General features: G+C 33.7%; 1 protein-coding gene across 1 annotated transcript in view; it reads right to left on the minus strand.

Annotated features, from left to right (window-relative positions):
- Positions 1-18,046, minus strand: part of LOC136036415 (uncharacterized) — a 77,592-nt gene that overhangs the window by 19,259 nt on the left and 40,287 nt on the right. The window contains exons 3-4 of the mRNA XM_065718632.1: positions 13,966-14,058; positions 67-96 (exon numbers count right to left, since the gene is read on the minus strand). Coding sequence (XP_065574704.1) covers positions 67-79 — 13 coding nt within the window. The 5' untranslated portion in view covers positions 80-96; positions 13,966-14,058. The remainder of the gene's footprint in view (positions 1-66; positions 97-13,965; positions 14,059-18,046) is intronic.

Below are 18,046 nucleotides of genomic sequence, written 5' to 3' on the forward strand. Positions count from 1 at the left end.
TTTTATGATATTAAATATTATAGATATAATACTATATTGCTAAATATTACATTGCTAAAAGCTTACCTTCGTGCAGCATTCGCCTTTCATTTAGTCCTAGAAAAGTAAGAAAAAATAAATTTTTTGGACAGCTTTAGACTGAACAGATAAATATTTGAAATAGCTATTAGGATATGACAAACAAAACATGAAGATACGGGAGAAGAATAATAGACATACCAAAATAAGAGTGAAAATTTGTGTAGCACACAAAGGCTTCTAGACTGAGAGTACCGGTTATGAATTATTCTGCTTGTGTAAATTACTGAGATTAAAATTACGTGCTATTGGGTACCATTTTTACAAAAACATAAAAAAAGTAATAACAATAAAAAGGGTCTTATATTCGTCAGGCAGATTATCAATTTAAGGTGTTGAGCCACATCACGAGAAAATCCACCTAAAGCCAACACACCTACACACGCTCCTCCACCTCACACTACTCAGAGCTTTACTCTTTACTCCCTCCGATGAAGTTCTCACTTCCTTTGATTATTTTTTTTATGATCTTTCACATTGGAAGACATCCTGACTTTTTTTTTACGTCTCAGCTGGATTGGCATACAGCACAATTGCTGGGACATGTAGGCTTTAAACGAATTAGGGTGAGGTCAAACTTTTTAAATGTAAGTCTAAATTTGAAAGTTGTGTCCCCACATAGACGAACTTTTCCAAGAATTTTCGCCACAACCAAATAAAACACGGTCACCCCATCAGTAGGTGTTTAGAATACTTGTTTTATTTTCACCTTCTAACACCTGAATATTCTTATGGAGGCAAAGTGTAAGGACAAGAAACTACATTCGTCAACAGACAATATTTTATATGTCAAGTTTCTTCTGGCAAATCAAGTGATGCGCCTTGATTGGGCCTTGGTCTAAGCTGAATATATTCGATGAGCCTGCCCGCATAGTTGCCATTGAGCTGAAAAATCAAAATCCGAACACAAATCGTCCAACAATCACTAAATTTAAGCGAAAAAAAAAAATCAATCTAAAAACCTAACCTATTTAGTCGGTATAAAAGATTTAAAATATTTAAATATTCTTAATATTCCACTGCTTTTATTCGTTACACCGTAATGACATCTTGATTTGACGTTTGCTTTAAAATTAGCTCCGATAGTTTATATATAGAACGAGAATTCATAAGAACCTAACTTAATTTTTTTCATAACTGGATTTATTGCCATATATCTCACATTTTCAGAAAGGGAGCATTTTCATGGAAGAAGTATTTTAAAAGAAGCTCTTTCAGTTATTATTCCTACTCTCTTGATAAAAAAAGTTCAATATTAATATCCAACATATGTCCTCCCCCTCTTAGGGATGTGAAGATAATTACTTTAGTTCAGTTCAACAATTGTCAAAATTTGGGTCTCAGAATGACTGTTTTCATAGTAGATGGTGCTTGAACTAAAAGTATATAACTCAACTTTTTTAGTCTGAGAAAGTTAAAACAGAAGTTTCTTTTGAAAATGAGCTGTCTCTTCACGATTAAGAAGAAAATAGAATAGCAGAAAACAGAATTTCCAAAATAAAAAAGTAGAAAATAGAATCGCATATAGGAACTGAAAAAAAAGAATAGAAAAGTAATTTCTTTAGACATTATAGAAAAGCAGAAAAAGACAGAATGATAGACATAATAGAAAAAAAAAATAGAAAAGCAACGTCTTTCCACGAATAAGGAAAGTAGGTATTTCCTCAATACAGAATTCTTCACCAAGTAGAAAATAGCAAGTTAAATGAATGTATATAAAAAAGGAGGAAAACTCACCTAACAGACTGTAACCATTCCAAAGCTAGACCCAAATCAAAAGCAAAGAGTACATGCAAGATACAAACATTTATTAAAGTAAGTTAGTCCAAAAAATATATTGCAATATGCTAATAACAAATAACATACAACTAAACTTCAATTTTGTTGGCCTTTTAAGAAAAACAAAGGAAAAACTAGAATTTTTCACTTATGAAAAAACAACAAAAGTTGATAGAAGAGTCCTTCCTGATGATTAATGTAACTAATTTCAGTCAATAACTTGTCAAGTTTTTTCTAATGAAAATTAGAAGCAAGAATAAAAATAAGTATATTTTTTTAAGGTGCTTCAGAACCCCAATGGAAAATTATTTAATCCCCTATCATTGAGGATGTATTTAAATACATTTGAGTTTGCAGGTAATCTGAACGCATTAAAATGCAATAATTTTTTTAGTTTTTTTTTAGGGTAAAGCATATGGCGAACTATAATTCCCATCGTTTGAAGGCAAAAGAAACGGCTTCAACTATAAATTAAAGGGAGTTCCAGATAATTGAAAATAATGTAAGGCTAAGTTATCCAGCTCGGTAAAGGGGTTTAATGAAATAACTCCCCTTTCCACGCGTACGATCGAAATAGACTGAAATAGCAATAAAAGGAAGTACTGTGGATATTAGATTAAAGCAAATAGATGCAATTAGAAACTAGTAGATGAAGGAACTAGCCTCGATCCCAAATTGTTATTTTGCTTAATTTCTCTTCTCTCGTATTATCGTCATAGACTGAAATATCAATAAAAGGAAGTAGAGTGGGTAATAGATCGAAGCAAATATATACATATAGAAATTAGTAGATGAAGGAACTAGACTCGACCCCGAAATTGTTATTTTGTTAAACTTCCCTTCTCCCATATGATCGTCAAAGACTGAACTATCAATAAAAGGAAGTAGAGTGGATAATAGATCGAATCAAATATATACAATTAGAAAGTAGTAGATGAAGGAACTAGACTCGATCCCAAATTGTTATTTTGTTAAAATTCTCTTCTCTCATATGATCATCAAAGACTGAAATATCAATAAAAGGAAGTAGAGTGGATAATAGATCAAAGCAAATAGATACAATTAGAAAATAGTAGATGAAGGAACTAGACTCGATCCCGAAATTGTCATTTGGTTAAAATGCTCTTCTCTCGTATTATCGTCATCGACTGAAATATCAATAAAAGGATGTAGAGTGGATAATAGATCTAAGCAAAAAGATACAATTAGAAAGTAGTAGATGAAGGAACTAGACTCGATCCCGAAATTATTATTTTGTTAAAAATCTCTTCTCTCATATGATAGTCAAAGACTGAAATATCAATAAAAGGAAGTAGAGTGGACAATACATCGAAGCAAATAGATACAATTAGAAAGTAGTAGATGAAAGAACTAGACTCGATCCCGAAATTGTTATTTTGTTAAATTTCCCTTCTCTCATATGATCGTCAAAGACTGAAATATCAATAAAAGGAAGTAGAGTGGATAATAGAACAAAGCAAAAAGATACAATTAGAAAGTAGTATATGAAAGAACTAGACTCGATCCCGATATTGTTATTTTGTTAAACTTCCCTTCTCTCATATGATCGTCAAAGACTGAAATATCAATAAAAGGAAGTAGAGTGGATAATAGATCGAATCAAATATATACAATTAGAAAGTAGTAGATGAAGGAACTAGACTCGATCCCAAATTGTTATTTTGTTAAAATTCTCTTCTCTCGTATTATCGTCATTGACTGAAATATCAATAAAAGGAAGTAGAGTGGATAATAGATCGAGGCAAATAGATACAATTAGAAATTAGTAGATGAAGGAACTAGGCTCCATCCCGAAATTGTTACTTTGTTACACTTCCCTTCTCTCATATGATCGTCAAAGACTGAAATATCAATAAAAGTAAGTAGAGTGGATAGTAGACTGAAGCAAATAGATACAATTAGACAGTAGTAGATGAAGGATCTAGACTCGATCAAAGATTGTTATTTTGTTAAAATCCTCTTCTTTCGTATTATCGTCATCGACTGAAATATCAGTAAAAGGAAATAGAGTGGATAATAGATCGAAGCAAATAGATACAATTAGAAAATAATAGATGAAGGAACTAGACTCGATCCCGAAATTGTTATTTTGTTTAACTTCCCTTCTCTCATTTTATCGTCAAAGACTGAAATATCAATAAAAGGAAGTAGAGTGGATAATAGATCAAAGCAAATAGATACAATTAGAAAATAGTAGATGAAGGAACTAGACTCGATCCCGAAATTGTCATTTTGTTGAAATTCTCTTCTCTCGTATTATCGTCATCGACTGAAATATCAATAAAAGGAAGTAGAGTGGATAATAGATCGAAGCAAAAAGATACAATTAGAAAGTAGTAGATGAAGGAACTAGACTCGATCCCGAAATTGTTATTTTGTTAAAAATCTCTTCTCTCATATGATAGTCAAAGACTGAAATATCAATAAAAGGAAGTAGAGTGGACAATACATCGAAGCAAATAGATACAATTAGAAAGTAGTAGATGAAAGAACTAGACTCGATCCCGAAATTGTTATTTTGTTAAACTTCCCTTCTCTCATATGATCGTCAAAGACTGAAATATCAATAAAAGGAAGTAGAGTGGATAATAGAACAAAGCAAAAAGATACAATTAGAAAGTAGTAGATGAAAGAACTAGACTCGATCCCGATATTGTTATTTTGTTAAACTTCCCTTCTCTCATATGATCGTCAAAGACTGAAATATCAATAAAAGGAAGTAGAGTGGATAATAGATCGAAGCGAATAGATACGATTAGAAAGTAGTAGATGAAGGAACTAGACTCGATCCCGAAATTGTTATTTTGTTAAACTTCCCTTCTCTCATATGATCGTCAAAGACTGAAATATCAATAAAAGGAAGTAGAGTGGATAATAGATCGAAGCAAAAAGATACAATTAGAAGGTAGTAGATGAAAGAACTAGACTCGATCCCGAAATTGTTATTTTGTTAAACTTCCCTTCTCTCATATGATCGTCAAAGACTGAAATATCAATAAAAGGAAGTAGAGTGGATAATAGATCGAAGCAAATAGATACGATTAGAAAGTAGTAGATGAAGGAACTAGACTCGATCCCGAAATTGTTATTTTGTTAAATTTCTCTTCTCTCGTTTGATCGTCAAAGACTGAAATACTTAGCAATAGACATAAAGCAAATAGAAAAAAGTATTAAAAAAAGTAAATAGAAGGAAATAGGAATAAGTTATAGACAAAGGAAATAGAAAGAAATGTAGGGTAACAAACGTAGGAATTAGACTCAATTCTAAAATTTGCCTTTAACCGTTACTGGCTGAAGTGTCGTCTCTAAGAACTTGTTGAAATCAACTAATAAAAGGAATTTGTATCAACTTTTAAAAAAGGGGAGAGGCTAAATAAATAAGAAAAAGTTTAACATTAATAGAGAAGAAAATAGAATAAAAACGAGGCACAATGAAATCGAGAAAAATAAAACAGAGTATCACGAGAAATAACATTGAAATACTTACAAAAGAATAAAAATCTTCAACAAGAATGAAACAGACACCTGATTCGTATTACCACTCATGTTATATACAAAAAAATTCAAATTCAATATATATAGCAAGAGAAAGGGCAAATTTAGCAAAAAGGAAAAGCAAAGCAAGATTAAGTTAATCATCTGAACACTCAAAAACAAGTTCGGCTACGGTAATTCGATAAGTACTATGTTACAAAATTTCAATTTTATAGACTAAGACAGAAGAAAAACAAAAGAAAACATAATTTCGGGTTTTAACCCCCAAATTTACCTCTTTTAACCCCCAAATTTTCATAAAAAGAAGTTTTTTTTTCTTTTTTGGAAGGCGTAGGGGTCATTAACAATGGCTTTTGCATGTGATTATGTGGTTATGAAATTCGAGTATCTTGAGACCAAAGATGATACCGATTAAACCAATCAATAGAAGAGAACAGATTCAACAAATCGATTGGTTTTAATGAGTTCAATAATAATGGCTTAAAGCTTTAGCAAAAATATCACATACTGCTTTTAGTATTATCGCAGCCGAATTAATAAATATCATGCACTTTTAATCACAATCACAATATCATGCAATTAATAAGCACTTTCGATTCTGCTAGATTAGAACATGAAAAAAACTACATTATCTCTTCAACAATTTACAGGGAAATAGCAAAAAATCATTTTCCATTGGAAGAATGCAACCAAGGCCCCTGTTGAGTAGAGAAGGGGCGACACAACACTCCAGATTTAGTCGTATTATTAGTCTGGAGGGTAATACAAGAGTCTGATGGGAGCAATTAAAAAAAAATATATTGAAGTATTTAAAAATAAAGTTAACCCCCTTCCTCGAAACATCTTAAGCGCTGACTCTTCCTCCTCATAGTAAATATATTTTTATTATAACTTATTATAATATTTCATTATAAACCTTCACCCAAAGGGTTTGAACGGTGTGTAAGTATGCATGGCATTTTCAGCTTTTATTGATTAAACTAGTCCGGTTTTAAATTTAACCAATAACTTACAAAATTCAAAGTATCAAAAGTGACGAGACTAAGCTGTAAATTTACCGTTCTAAGCCCCCTCCCGCACTTGCGTATGTGTCTCAAGGTCCCGAAAAAAAATTATTCCCCTATTTCATCAACGAAAAAATGCAAAAAGCTATTCTATATTTCCGAACTCAATTGTTAGGTACTTTTGAGACACCTTTTTTCTGACATTTCTTCATATATTTTCATTATTTTTCAAATTATTAGCTTATTTTTGTGTTTTTGATTAATATTTGTATGTAACTTACATTATATTATTGAGTTATTATTAATACTGTTAATTTAGGAGCTTTCTCTAAATATTGCTGACCGAAGACCGATGTTGATTTACAATTTGTTCTTGCAGGCAAACACTGATAAGGTATCTGTTGATTGGTCAAACACAACAGATTTGCGTGCAGCCGTCAATGGTGAAAATAATGTCACTACTTGAAGATTCAAAGGTCCGTCGTAAACCTCAAACTCAGAATTAAAGTCCTCAGTAATTTTCAAGGATAAGGGAAATTGGGTATCTTCTGAAAATTAGTACAGGTTCTGACAGGGGTAATGTTACTTCGTCAGTCGATGAAATTTTTCGTCTGATGGAAAAAATCAAATCTGGAATTCAATTCTCGAACAGTTTTAAAGGACCAGACAAAGATGATATTTTATCTAAGTTGGACTTGCTTCACACTGGGTTCTCAACAAAGCTAAGCTTGGCATTAGCCAAATATCGCTCTACCCAAACAATTTTAATTAATCCGACGAAACAATCTTCACTTTGGAATTTAATAGTTTTAAAGCACCAAACAAAGTTGATACATTATCTAAGTTAGACTTGCTTCACACTGGGTTCTCAACAAAGCTAAGTTTGCCAGTAGCCAAATATCGCTCCACCCAATCCGACGAAAGCCTCTTCAGTTCGGAATTTAATAGTTTTAAAGGACCAAACAAAGGTGATGTATTGTCTAAGCTAGACTTGCTTCACACTGGGTTCCCAACAAAGCTAAGCTTGGCATTAGCCAAATATCGCTCTACCCAAACAATTTTAATTAATCCGACGAAAAAATCTTCACTTTGGAATTTAATAGTTTTAAAGCACCAAACAAAGTTGATATATTATCTAAGTTAGACTTGCTTCACACTGGGTTCTCAACAAAGCTAAGTTAGCCAGTAGCCAAATATCGCTCCACCCAATAGGACGAAAGCCTCTTCAGTTTGGAATTTAATAGTTTTAAAGGACCAAACAAAGTTGATATATTGTCTAAGCTAGACTTGCTTCACACTGGGTTCTCAACAAAGCTAAGCTTGGCATTAGCCAAATATCGCTCTACCCAAACAATTTTAATTAATCCGACGAAAAAATCTTCACTTTGGAATTTAATAGTTTTAAAGCACCAAACAAAGTTGATATCATGAAAAGAGAAATCAATTTTAATTAGTCCGACGAGAACCTCTTCAGTTTGGAATTTAATAGTTTTAAAGGACCAAACAAAGTTGATATATTTTCTAAGTTAGAGTTGCTTCACACTGGGTTCTCAACAAAGCTAAGTTTGGCAGTAGCCAAATTTCGCTCCACCCAAACGATTTTAATTAATCCGACGAGAACCTCTTCAGTTTGGAATTTAATAGTTTTAAAGGACCAAACAAAGTTGATATATTATCTAAGTTAGACTTGCTTCACACTGGGTTCTCAACAAAGCTAAGTTTGGCAGTAGCCAAATATCGGTCCACCCAAAGGATTTTAATTAATCCGACGAAACCCTCTTCAGTTTGGGACTTAATAGTTTTAAAGGACCAAACAAAGTTGATATATTGTCTAAGTTAGACTTGCTTCACACTGGGTTCTCGAAAAAGCTAAGTTTGTTGATCGCTCCACCCAAACGATTTTAATTAATCCGACAAAAACGTCTTCAGTTTGGAATTTAATAGTTTTAAAGGACCAAACAAAGTTGATATATTATCTAAGTTAGATTTGCTTCACACTGGGTTCTCGACAAAGAAAAAACGAAGAAAACGACAAACAGAATTTGGAATTTAATAGTTTTAAAGGACCAAACAAAGTTAATATATTATCTAAGTTAGACTTGCTTCACATTGGGTTCTCAACAATATTTGGCAGTAGCCAAATATCGGTCCACCCAAAGGATTTTAATTAATCCGACGAAAACCTCTTCAGTTTGGAATTTAATAGTTTTAAAGGACCAAACAAAGTTGATATATTATCTAAGTTAGACTTGCTTCACACTGGGTTCTCAACAAAGCTTAGTTTGGCAGTAGCCAAATATCGCTCCACCCAAACGGTTTTAATTAATCCGACGAAAACCTCGTCAGTTTGGAATTTAATAGTTTTAAAGGACCAAACAAAGTTGATATAGATTCGCTTCACACTGGGTTCTCAACAAAGCTAAGTTTGGCAGTAGCCAAATATCGCTCCACCCAAAGGATTTTAATTAATCCGACGAAAACCTTTTCAGTTTGGAATTTAATAGTTATAAAGGACCAAACAAAGCTGATATATTATCTAAGTTAGATTTGCTTCACACTGGGTTCTCAACAAAGCTAAGTTTGGCAGTAGCCAAATATCGCTCCACCCAAAGGATTTAAATTAATCCGACGAAAACCTCTTCAGTTTGGAATTTAATAGTTTTAAAGGACCAAACAAAGTTGATATATTATCTAAGTTAGACTTGCTTCACACTAGGTTCTCAACAAAGATTAGTTTGGCAGTAGCCAAATATCGCTCAAAAAACGACGAAAACGACAAACAGAATTTGGAATTTAATAGTTTTAAAGGACCAAACAAAGTTGATATATTGTCTAAGTTAAACTTGCTTCACACTGGGTTCTTAACAAAGCTAAGTTTGGCAGTAGCCAAATATTGCTCCACCCAAAGCATTTTAATTAATCCGACGAAAACCTCTTCAGTTTGGAATGTAACAGTTTTAAAGGACCAAAAGCTAAGTTTGGCAGTAGCCAAATATCGCTCAACAAAGTTGATATATTATCTAAGTTAGCCTTGCTTCACACTGGGTTCTCAACAAAGCCAAGTTTGGCAGTAGCCAAACATCGCTCCACCAAAACAATTTTAACTAATCCGACAAAAAAAAATCTTCAGTTTGGAACTTAACAGTTTTAAAGGACCGGATAAACTTGATATTTATCTCAGTAAAACTTGCTTCACACTCGAATCCCATCAAAGCTAAGTTTGGCAGTAGCCAAATATCGCTCGAAAAAACGACGAAAACGACAAACGGAATTTGGAATTTAATAGTTTTAAAGGACCAAAAAAAGTTAATATATTATCTAAGTTAGACTTGCTTCACATTGGGTTGTCAACAAAACTAAGTTTGGCAGTAGCCAAATATCGCTCCACCCAAACGATTTTAATTCATGCGACGAAACCCTCTTCAGTTTGGAACTTAATAGTTTTAAAGGACCAAACAAAGTTGATATATAAGCTAAGTTTGTTGATCGCTCCACCCAAACGATTTTAATTAATCCGACAAAAACGTCTTCAGTTTGGAATTTAATAGTTTTAAAGGACCAAACAAAGTTGTTATATTATCTAAGTTAGATTTGCTTCACACTGGGTTCTCGACAAAGAAAAAACGACGAAAACGACAAACATAATTTGGAATTTAATAGTTTTAAAGGACCAAACAAATATAATATATTATCTAAGTTAGACTTGCTTCACATTGGGTTCTCAACAAAGCTAAGTTTGGCAGTAGCCAAATATCGGTCCACCCAAAGGATTTTAATTAATCCGACGAAAACCTCTTCAGTTTGGAATTTAATAGTTTTAAAGGACCAAACAAAGTTGATATATTATCTAAGTTAGACTTGCTTCACACTGGGTTCTCAACAAAGCTTAGTTTGGCAGTAGCCAAATATCGCTCCACCCAAAGGATTTTAATTAATCCGACGAAAACCTTTTCAGTTTGGAATTTAATAGTTTTAAAGGACCAAACAAAGCTGATATATTATCTAAGTTAGATTTGCTTCACACTGGGTTCTCAACAAAGCTAAGTTTGGCAGTAGCCAAATATCGCTAACAAAGTTGATATATTATCTAAGTTAGCCTTGCTTCACACTGGGTTCTCAACAAAGCCAAGTTTGGCAGTAGCCAAACATCGCTCCACCAAAACAATTTTAACTAATCCGACAAAAAAAAATCTTCAGTTTGGAACTTAACAGTTTTAAAGGACCGGATAAACTTGATATTTATCTCAGTAAAACTTGCTTCACACTCGAATCCCATCAAAGCTAAGTTTGGCAGTAGCCAAATATCGCTCGAAAAAACGACGAAAACGACAAACGGAATTTGGAATTTAATAGTTTTAAAGGACCAAAAAAAGTTAATATATTATCTAAGTTAGACTTGCTTCACATTGGGTTGTCAACAAAACTAAGTTTGGCAGTAGCCAAATATCGCTCCACCCAAACGATTTTAATTCATGCGACGAAACCCTCTTCAGTTTGGAACTTAATAGTTTTAAAGGACCAAACAAAGTTGATATATTGTCTAAGTTAGACTTGCTTCACACTGGGTTCTCGACAAAGCTAAGTTTGTTGATCGCTCCACCCAAACGATTTTAATTAATCCGACAAAAACGTCTTCAGTTTGGAATTTAATAGTTTTAAAGGACCAAACAAAGTTGATATATTATCTAAGTTAAATTTGCTTCACACTGGGTTCTCGACAAAGAAAAAACGACGAAAACGACAAACAGAATTTGGAATTTAATAGTTTTAAAGGACCAAACAAAGTTAATATATTATCTAAGTTAGACTTGCTTCACATTGGGTTCTCAACAAAGCTAAGTTTGGCAGTAGCCAAATATCGGTCCACCCAAAGGATTTTAATTAATCCGACGAAAACCTCGTCAGTTTGGAATTTAATAGTTTTAAAGGACCAAACAAAGTTGATATATTATCTAAGTTAGATTCGCTTCACACTGGGTTCTGAACAAAGCTAAGTTTGGCAGTAGCCAAATATCGCTCCACCCAAAGGATTTTAATTAATCCGACGAAAACCTTTTCAGTTTGGAATTTAATAGTTTTAAAGGACCAAACAAAGCTGATATATTATCTAAGTTAGATTTGCTTCACACTGGGTTCTCAACAAAGCTAAGTTTGGCAGTAGCCAAATATCGCTCCACCCAAAGGATTTAAATTAATCCGACGAAAACCTCTTCAGTTTGGAATTTAATAGTTTTAAAGGACCAAACAAAGTTGATATATTATCTAAGTTAGACTTGCTTCACACTAGGTTCTCAACAAAGATTAGTTTGGCAGTAGCCAAATATCGCTCAAAAAACGACGAAAACGACAAACAGAATTTGGAATTTAATAGTTTTAAAGGACCAAACAAAGTTGATATATTGTCTAAGTTAAACTTGCTTCACACTGGGTTCTTAACAAAGCTAAGTTTGGCAGTAGCCAAATATTGCTCCACCCAAAGCATTTTAATTAATCCGACGAAAACCTCTTCAGTTTGGAATTTAACAGTTTTAAAGGACCAAACAAAGTTGATATATTATCCAAGTTAGCCTTGCTTCACACTGGGTTCTCAACAAAGCCAAGTTTGGCAGTAGCCAAACATCGCTCCACCAAAACGATTTTAATTAATCCGACAAAAAAAAATCTTCAGTTTGGAACTTAAGAGTTTTAAAGGACCGGATAAACTTGATATTTATCTCAGTAAAACTTGCTTCATACTCGAATCCCATCAAAGCTAAGTTTGGCAGTAGCCAAATATCGCTCGAAAAAACGACGAAAACGACAAACGGAATTTGGAATTTAATAGTTTTAAAGGACCAAACAAAGTTAATATATTATCTAAGTTAGACTTGCTTCACATTGGGTTGTTAACAAAACTAAGTTTGGCAGTAGCCAAATATCGCTCCACCCAAACGATTTTAATTCATGCGACAAAAACCTCTTCAGTTTGGAATTTAATAGTTTTAAAGGTCCAAACAAAGTTCATATATTATCTAAGTTAGACTTGCTTCACACTGGGTTCCCATCAAAGCTAAGTTTGGCAGTACCCAAATATCGCTCACCCAAACGATTTTAATCAATCCGACGAAAAAATCTTCAGTTTGGAATTTAATAGTTTTAAAGGACCAGACAAAGTCGATATTTTACCTAAGTAAAACTTGCTTCACACTGGGTTCCTAGATAGTGGGATCGAACAAAATTTTTAGTACACAAATCAATTGGATACCTATTAGATTTCAAATCTTTCGCTATTACAATGTGTTGTCTCATTATGTTGTGACAATGACTGCAATGACGCTACGTCACTATCCATGAACGTTTTTATAGGCTGAAAGACAGTTTCACACTGTATCTGAACATAGCTTAATATTTCTTTTATTAGTCATAATCGTTTTTGTATCTCCCAGATCAGGAGGATCAATTCTCAAAATGTAGAGAGGGGGATTTTTTTTTTAGATTCATTTTAACGAAGGTAGAACTAAAGATATCACGTAAAATCCAGGGAGGGATATTTTTTTAGATTCTTATCCAAATGTATGAAAACGATTGTACCCACCCACCCCCTCATTGCTGCCCTTTCACCAGATGGTTAACAATGATTAATGTTTTTTTTTCGCAGTATTAGTTGGCAAATTAAGAAATTTTAGTTGCTTTGTAAGGAAATTTATTAATTTAAAAAAAATCAAAGTAAAACCGAGATTAACTAAAACAGTAAAACTAAACAAAAGCAGGAGCTGAGGAAGAGATAACCATGGGTAAACACAAAGGCAACTAAAGTTGATCAATGCTGTAATTTAAAGATTCTGCAGAAATTTGATTATGTGTGAACCTTGAATAAAACTAGAATGAAAGATCATATTTTTGGCAACCCAACCGTAGACAATCTCAAATAGGAAGGGAAGACCGTAAAAAAAAAAGCTTGAGGAAATACAAACTTTATTGGTGGGAGTAAAGAATGAAGCTTTGAACTGAAGAGGGCGGAGGAGGAGCATAGGCAGCTGTGTTGGCCTCGAGTGGTTTGGTACTGCGATGACTTGCATTTAGTAATAGTACACTTGTATCTATGTAAAAGGATAATATCATAAACTATAATGATAATGGGTTTACCCTATAATGGGTTTAATAAACCCTATAATAAACCCTATATAAACCCTTTAATAAACCCTATAATAAACCCTATAATGGGTTTCCAGGAATGTGACAGTGGAAAAGAAAAAATAATCATCAACACATTTTTTTACTTGCAAACCTAGCAAAATACTACCGGAAAAATAAAGCTATCAGCAATGATTTTCTAGACAAAGCATCTGTTTTCATAGGCTGGGAGACAATTTTACAGTGTGAGTGACCATATTATTAAGGTGGAAATTTCCAATCTAATACACAAGCAACTACAATATGTTTACACTACAAAAAAAGAGTCAAACGGGATTTAGTATGCTACACCAGAACTACATTGCCATTGAGAGTGGTCTACGCGTTTTGTTAGGTATTCTCATGCTTTGGCGAATATCATTTAGAAAGCTATGGTGTTTCACCAAATTTGACGGTGCATCAGCATACGACTTACTCTTTACTGTGTCATATGATACGGGTGCTTTCTTAAGCTGTAGATACTGATGAGGTTTTTTCCCACTATAATCTCGTATGTTTGCGTCGGCTTCTGAAAAAGAAAAGAAGAGAATTAAAATGAATAAACTGTGTTAAAAACATCTAATCATAGTAATCACACTCGGCTATAATTTTACAAGGTCAAAGTTTAGCGAGGTAGAAGCGTATTTCCCCCAGGTTATAATAATCTTTTGGGCCACTCAACAGGGAAAATTTGGATTAAATTTAGATATCAAGAAGGGTAGCCAAAAACTGATGTGCAACAGAGTTTTTCATAAATGTCTAAATAGTTGCGATTGTTTCTGGCTGAGCTCTTCCCTCTAGACTGCACTAAGTGCACCCTGCTATGCACTTCTAGCGCAGAGCCCGTATGAAGTCGCGTTAGTGATAAGAAACAGGTAAGATAAAATCAACAGCTTTGGATTGTTATACTACTACTGCTACTACTAATAACTCACTGCAGCACCAAGCCGCCTGAGGCCAACACAGCTACGCACGCTCTTCCTTCAACCTAATCTATTCAAGGCCTCCCTCTTTACACCCTCCCATGAAGTTCCCATTTCCTTTAAATCTTTATTTACGACATCCTCCCAGCGTTGGATTGATAAGATAAAAGTAAGGTAAAATCAACAGTCCACGGATAGTGCCTACACTTGTAAATATGTTTTGATTAGAATGCATCTTTCCCTAACATGGACGGCCCTTTTATTATTCGGTCATTAACCTGGGGCTAAGAGTAGATATTTCTAGATAATTAGTAAAAACAACACACTTATTAAGATTTATTTTTCTTTAGAAAGAGGTGTAGAAAGAAATTTGTAGATATGATAAAGTTTTTGTGGCAATTTAGTTGCTGAGATGGTGATTAGCAGCCCGACTTCAGGGTATCACACCCTATTTTAAATAATTGGGTTTGAACCCCTTGTCACAATTTACAGATTCAGTCTTTCAAATAGCTACCATTACTTTCTTATTTGTATTTTTTAAATCGGTACACACAGCCAATCGTTTTGTGCGCACAGCATATGACATTGCTATTGTAATTTGTAGACGTGGCAGACCCAACTGGGTCAAGGCTCAGGGCTAAAAGCATAATTGCCTCCGCAATCTAGGCGACTGAGCTTGCAGAGTCACAACACTGAACCCTGTCCCGTGCCAGGACTAGAGACTGGCGACACCAAGATCCAAACCTGCGTACCGTAAAAAATAGGAGTGCAAGTACAGTGTAACATCAACTTGACTAGGATGACTCAAGGACATGACCTAAGATATCGCCGCATGTAATAAAATCTTCGACGTGTCAGGATGTTTTGTTCAAATCAAAATATTAATATTCATTCCCGTCGGAAATATGACAGTCCAAATAACCTAATAGTCAAGACAGACACCAATTAAGCAAATACTTTTAATTTTCAAAATATAATACTAAGAAAAAGAATTTGCTATCTTAAGTCAGTATAATATAATTAATTACATATTGCTGCAATATAACTAATATAATTTAGTCAATATATTGTACAACCACCCACAGGGATGGGTGCGGGTTATCTTCGCGCGTTTTTACTTATATTTATATAAATTTATCATACGCCAAGAGACAATCCCTCCTCCTAGCCTGGGTGTAGCATTAGGTAGCTTCATTAAATTAAAGATGCTCAAAATAGCTTATCCATTTGTATGAAATTAATCAGTCAGACCTTAGCATAGAGGACAGGGTAGAGGAAACACCAGCCCCTCTAACATGCAGGATAACTCTCGTTTGTTTCAAGCAATAATAGTACTTTCATTTAAAACTTTTTTTTCCCTTAATTCAATTCCCTTGCTTTAATAAACATAGAGATCAAAGATAGACATTTCCACCGACAAAAACTTGGTCCTGACGACCTCATCTGTCATACTAAAAAGTCAACAAAAGATTAAATAAAAATTAGTGCTAACGTATTCATACGTTCTTACTGTTAAGCGTATTATTTTATTTTTTAATATTTTACGTAGTTTTAAAGTTATAGGATTCCAGCGCAAGAGGGACAAATCAGTAACAATAGAGAGGTACCGAAGAATGAGAACTTCTAGAACAGAAAAAGCTACAACGGCACTTTTTCTTATATTTAGGGTTTCTGTTAAGATTTAAATTTCAAAAATACGCTCCATTTATCCTTATGCAAACAAATACTAGATTTATTATATATTGTTTACTAAATCATTTAATTAGTGTATGTGTGTGTGGGGGGGGGGGGGGGGAGGGGTCGCAACCTGAACCGGCCTGATGACCAAGCCAAAAAAAACAAAAAAACAAGCCAAATCAATGATATAAAGATTCAAGGGTACATTCGAATTACAAAAAATTATCAACCATCCAATTTGTCAACATTATTACCATACAAAAAAGTAGATCGTTCAAATTCACTTCTAACTATGACCAACTATAGTCATATAGAAAAAGTGAAAAGAGGTAGAGAGAAAGAGAGAGAGAGAGAGAGGGGGGGGGGGCTAATCCAATAACGGCGCACGTCACATCAACAGTCAAAAGACTAAGGACATTTTAGGGCAAAATAGCACAGGCAAAACTAAGCCTTTTTCAGAATATTATTTCTAAAAAATTACTAATTATTAATACTACAAATGTCAACTTTAACTCTATATATAAATCTCTTAGAATTATATGAATATTTTTAAGCTTTGTCTAGATGCAAACGCCATCTAGGTCTTGAAGTTAAAAAACAGCGTCATCTAAACTTATCTTTTAAGCTGTTCAGTTTTTTTTTAATCGTTTTATAACAACGATGGTAATGAATCCTTATCCTAGATTTACGTAGTCAAGTATCCAGGAAAAATATTTTAAGATATACTATTATCTCAGCACGGACTGTGTAGGCTATTTCCAAACAATGAAATACAACATGAAAAACCTATTCATAATAAAAAAACAACTGAAATACATTTTATTATTTATTGTTTAGCAGTCGAGCATTTTGCTACAACTAAATGCATGACATGCAACATCTACACATATATAAAACCCTTGGTACACCTATTTCAACCAGCGTCAAGTTTCGACAGAGCATGAAAATCTAATTTACTAAAAAAAATATATAAATCTCACAACTAGAATGAGGTATACAAAAACGAACAATAAAGACAAATTTTCTTTAAATTAAGTCCTTTCCAATTGATGTCTTGGTCGCAAAAATATAATATCCTCTCGTCTGTTCCCCGTAGCGCCAGGGTCGGGCGCGGGGGCCCAAGATGGCACAAAAAGGACACAAGCCCTTGCTTCCCACCAAGTTTAATCACTGTCCGGCAACCCGTTGTGGTAGTTGTTATGACGACCACAATCTACAGGCCTCTTTTATCTCCCTTACTAGTAACAGATATTCGAAAATCTCTTCAAGGAATCAATCAGATTGTGTAATCAAATAACAAATTGGCTTTGATTTTTTGTTTAATACCATTTCGAGTAGATATTCCAATCTTCTATTACATGGCTCTACAAGAGTTTAAGTTTTTATTTAAATTCAGCTAAGGCAGTTCAAAAAGCTATATTTCGCAAGACACATGGAAAAACAAGACAAGACAATTCCTTCAGAAAATACCAATTCGAGTTTGTTGACTTTTTAGACCCATTGCTAGCATTGCTAGCAATTGCAGACCCATTGCTAGCACAAAGCATATTTTTTTTTCAGGTATCAGACATAGCAAAATAATTTCGTTACCAAAGGTTCGTTTTCTAAATACTTCAATCTTGTAGACTGAAAGGGGGTGCATTATAGCCCTTAACTGGCAAGTAGAGCTTTTAGGCAATGCTAAGGTTATAGTAAGTTTTAGCCAGATTAATATTTCTTTCGACTTGGAATAAGCGAAGGCAAAGAGATGATATTAGGTAAGGAGAAGATCGATCAAGAGGATAGCTTCACTTAACCATGAAGTATAAGTATGTAGTAAACATGTTATATGTTAGTAAACATGGTGGATAAGGTCACTGTGTTAAAAGTAGAATAACCAAGGCCCAGGGCGTTTATTTTTACAATTGAAAAAAAGTT

The sequence above is a fragment of the Artemia franciscana genome, chromosome 15, assembly GCF_032884065.1.
Source record: "Artemia franciscana chromosome 15, ASM3288406v1, whole genome shotgun sequence".
NCBI classification, from domain to species: Eukaryota; Metazoa; Arthropoda; class Branchiopoda; order Anostraca; family Artemiidae; genus Artemia; species Artemia franciscana.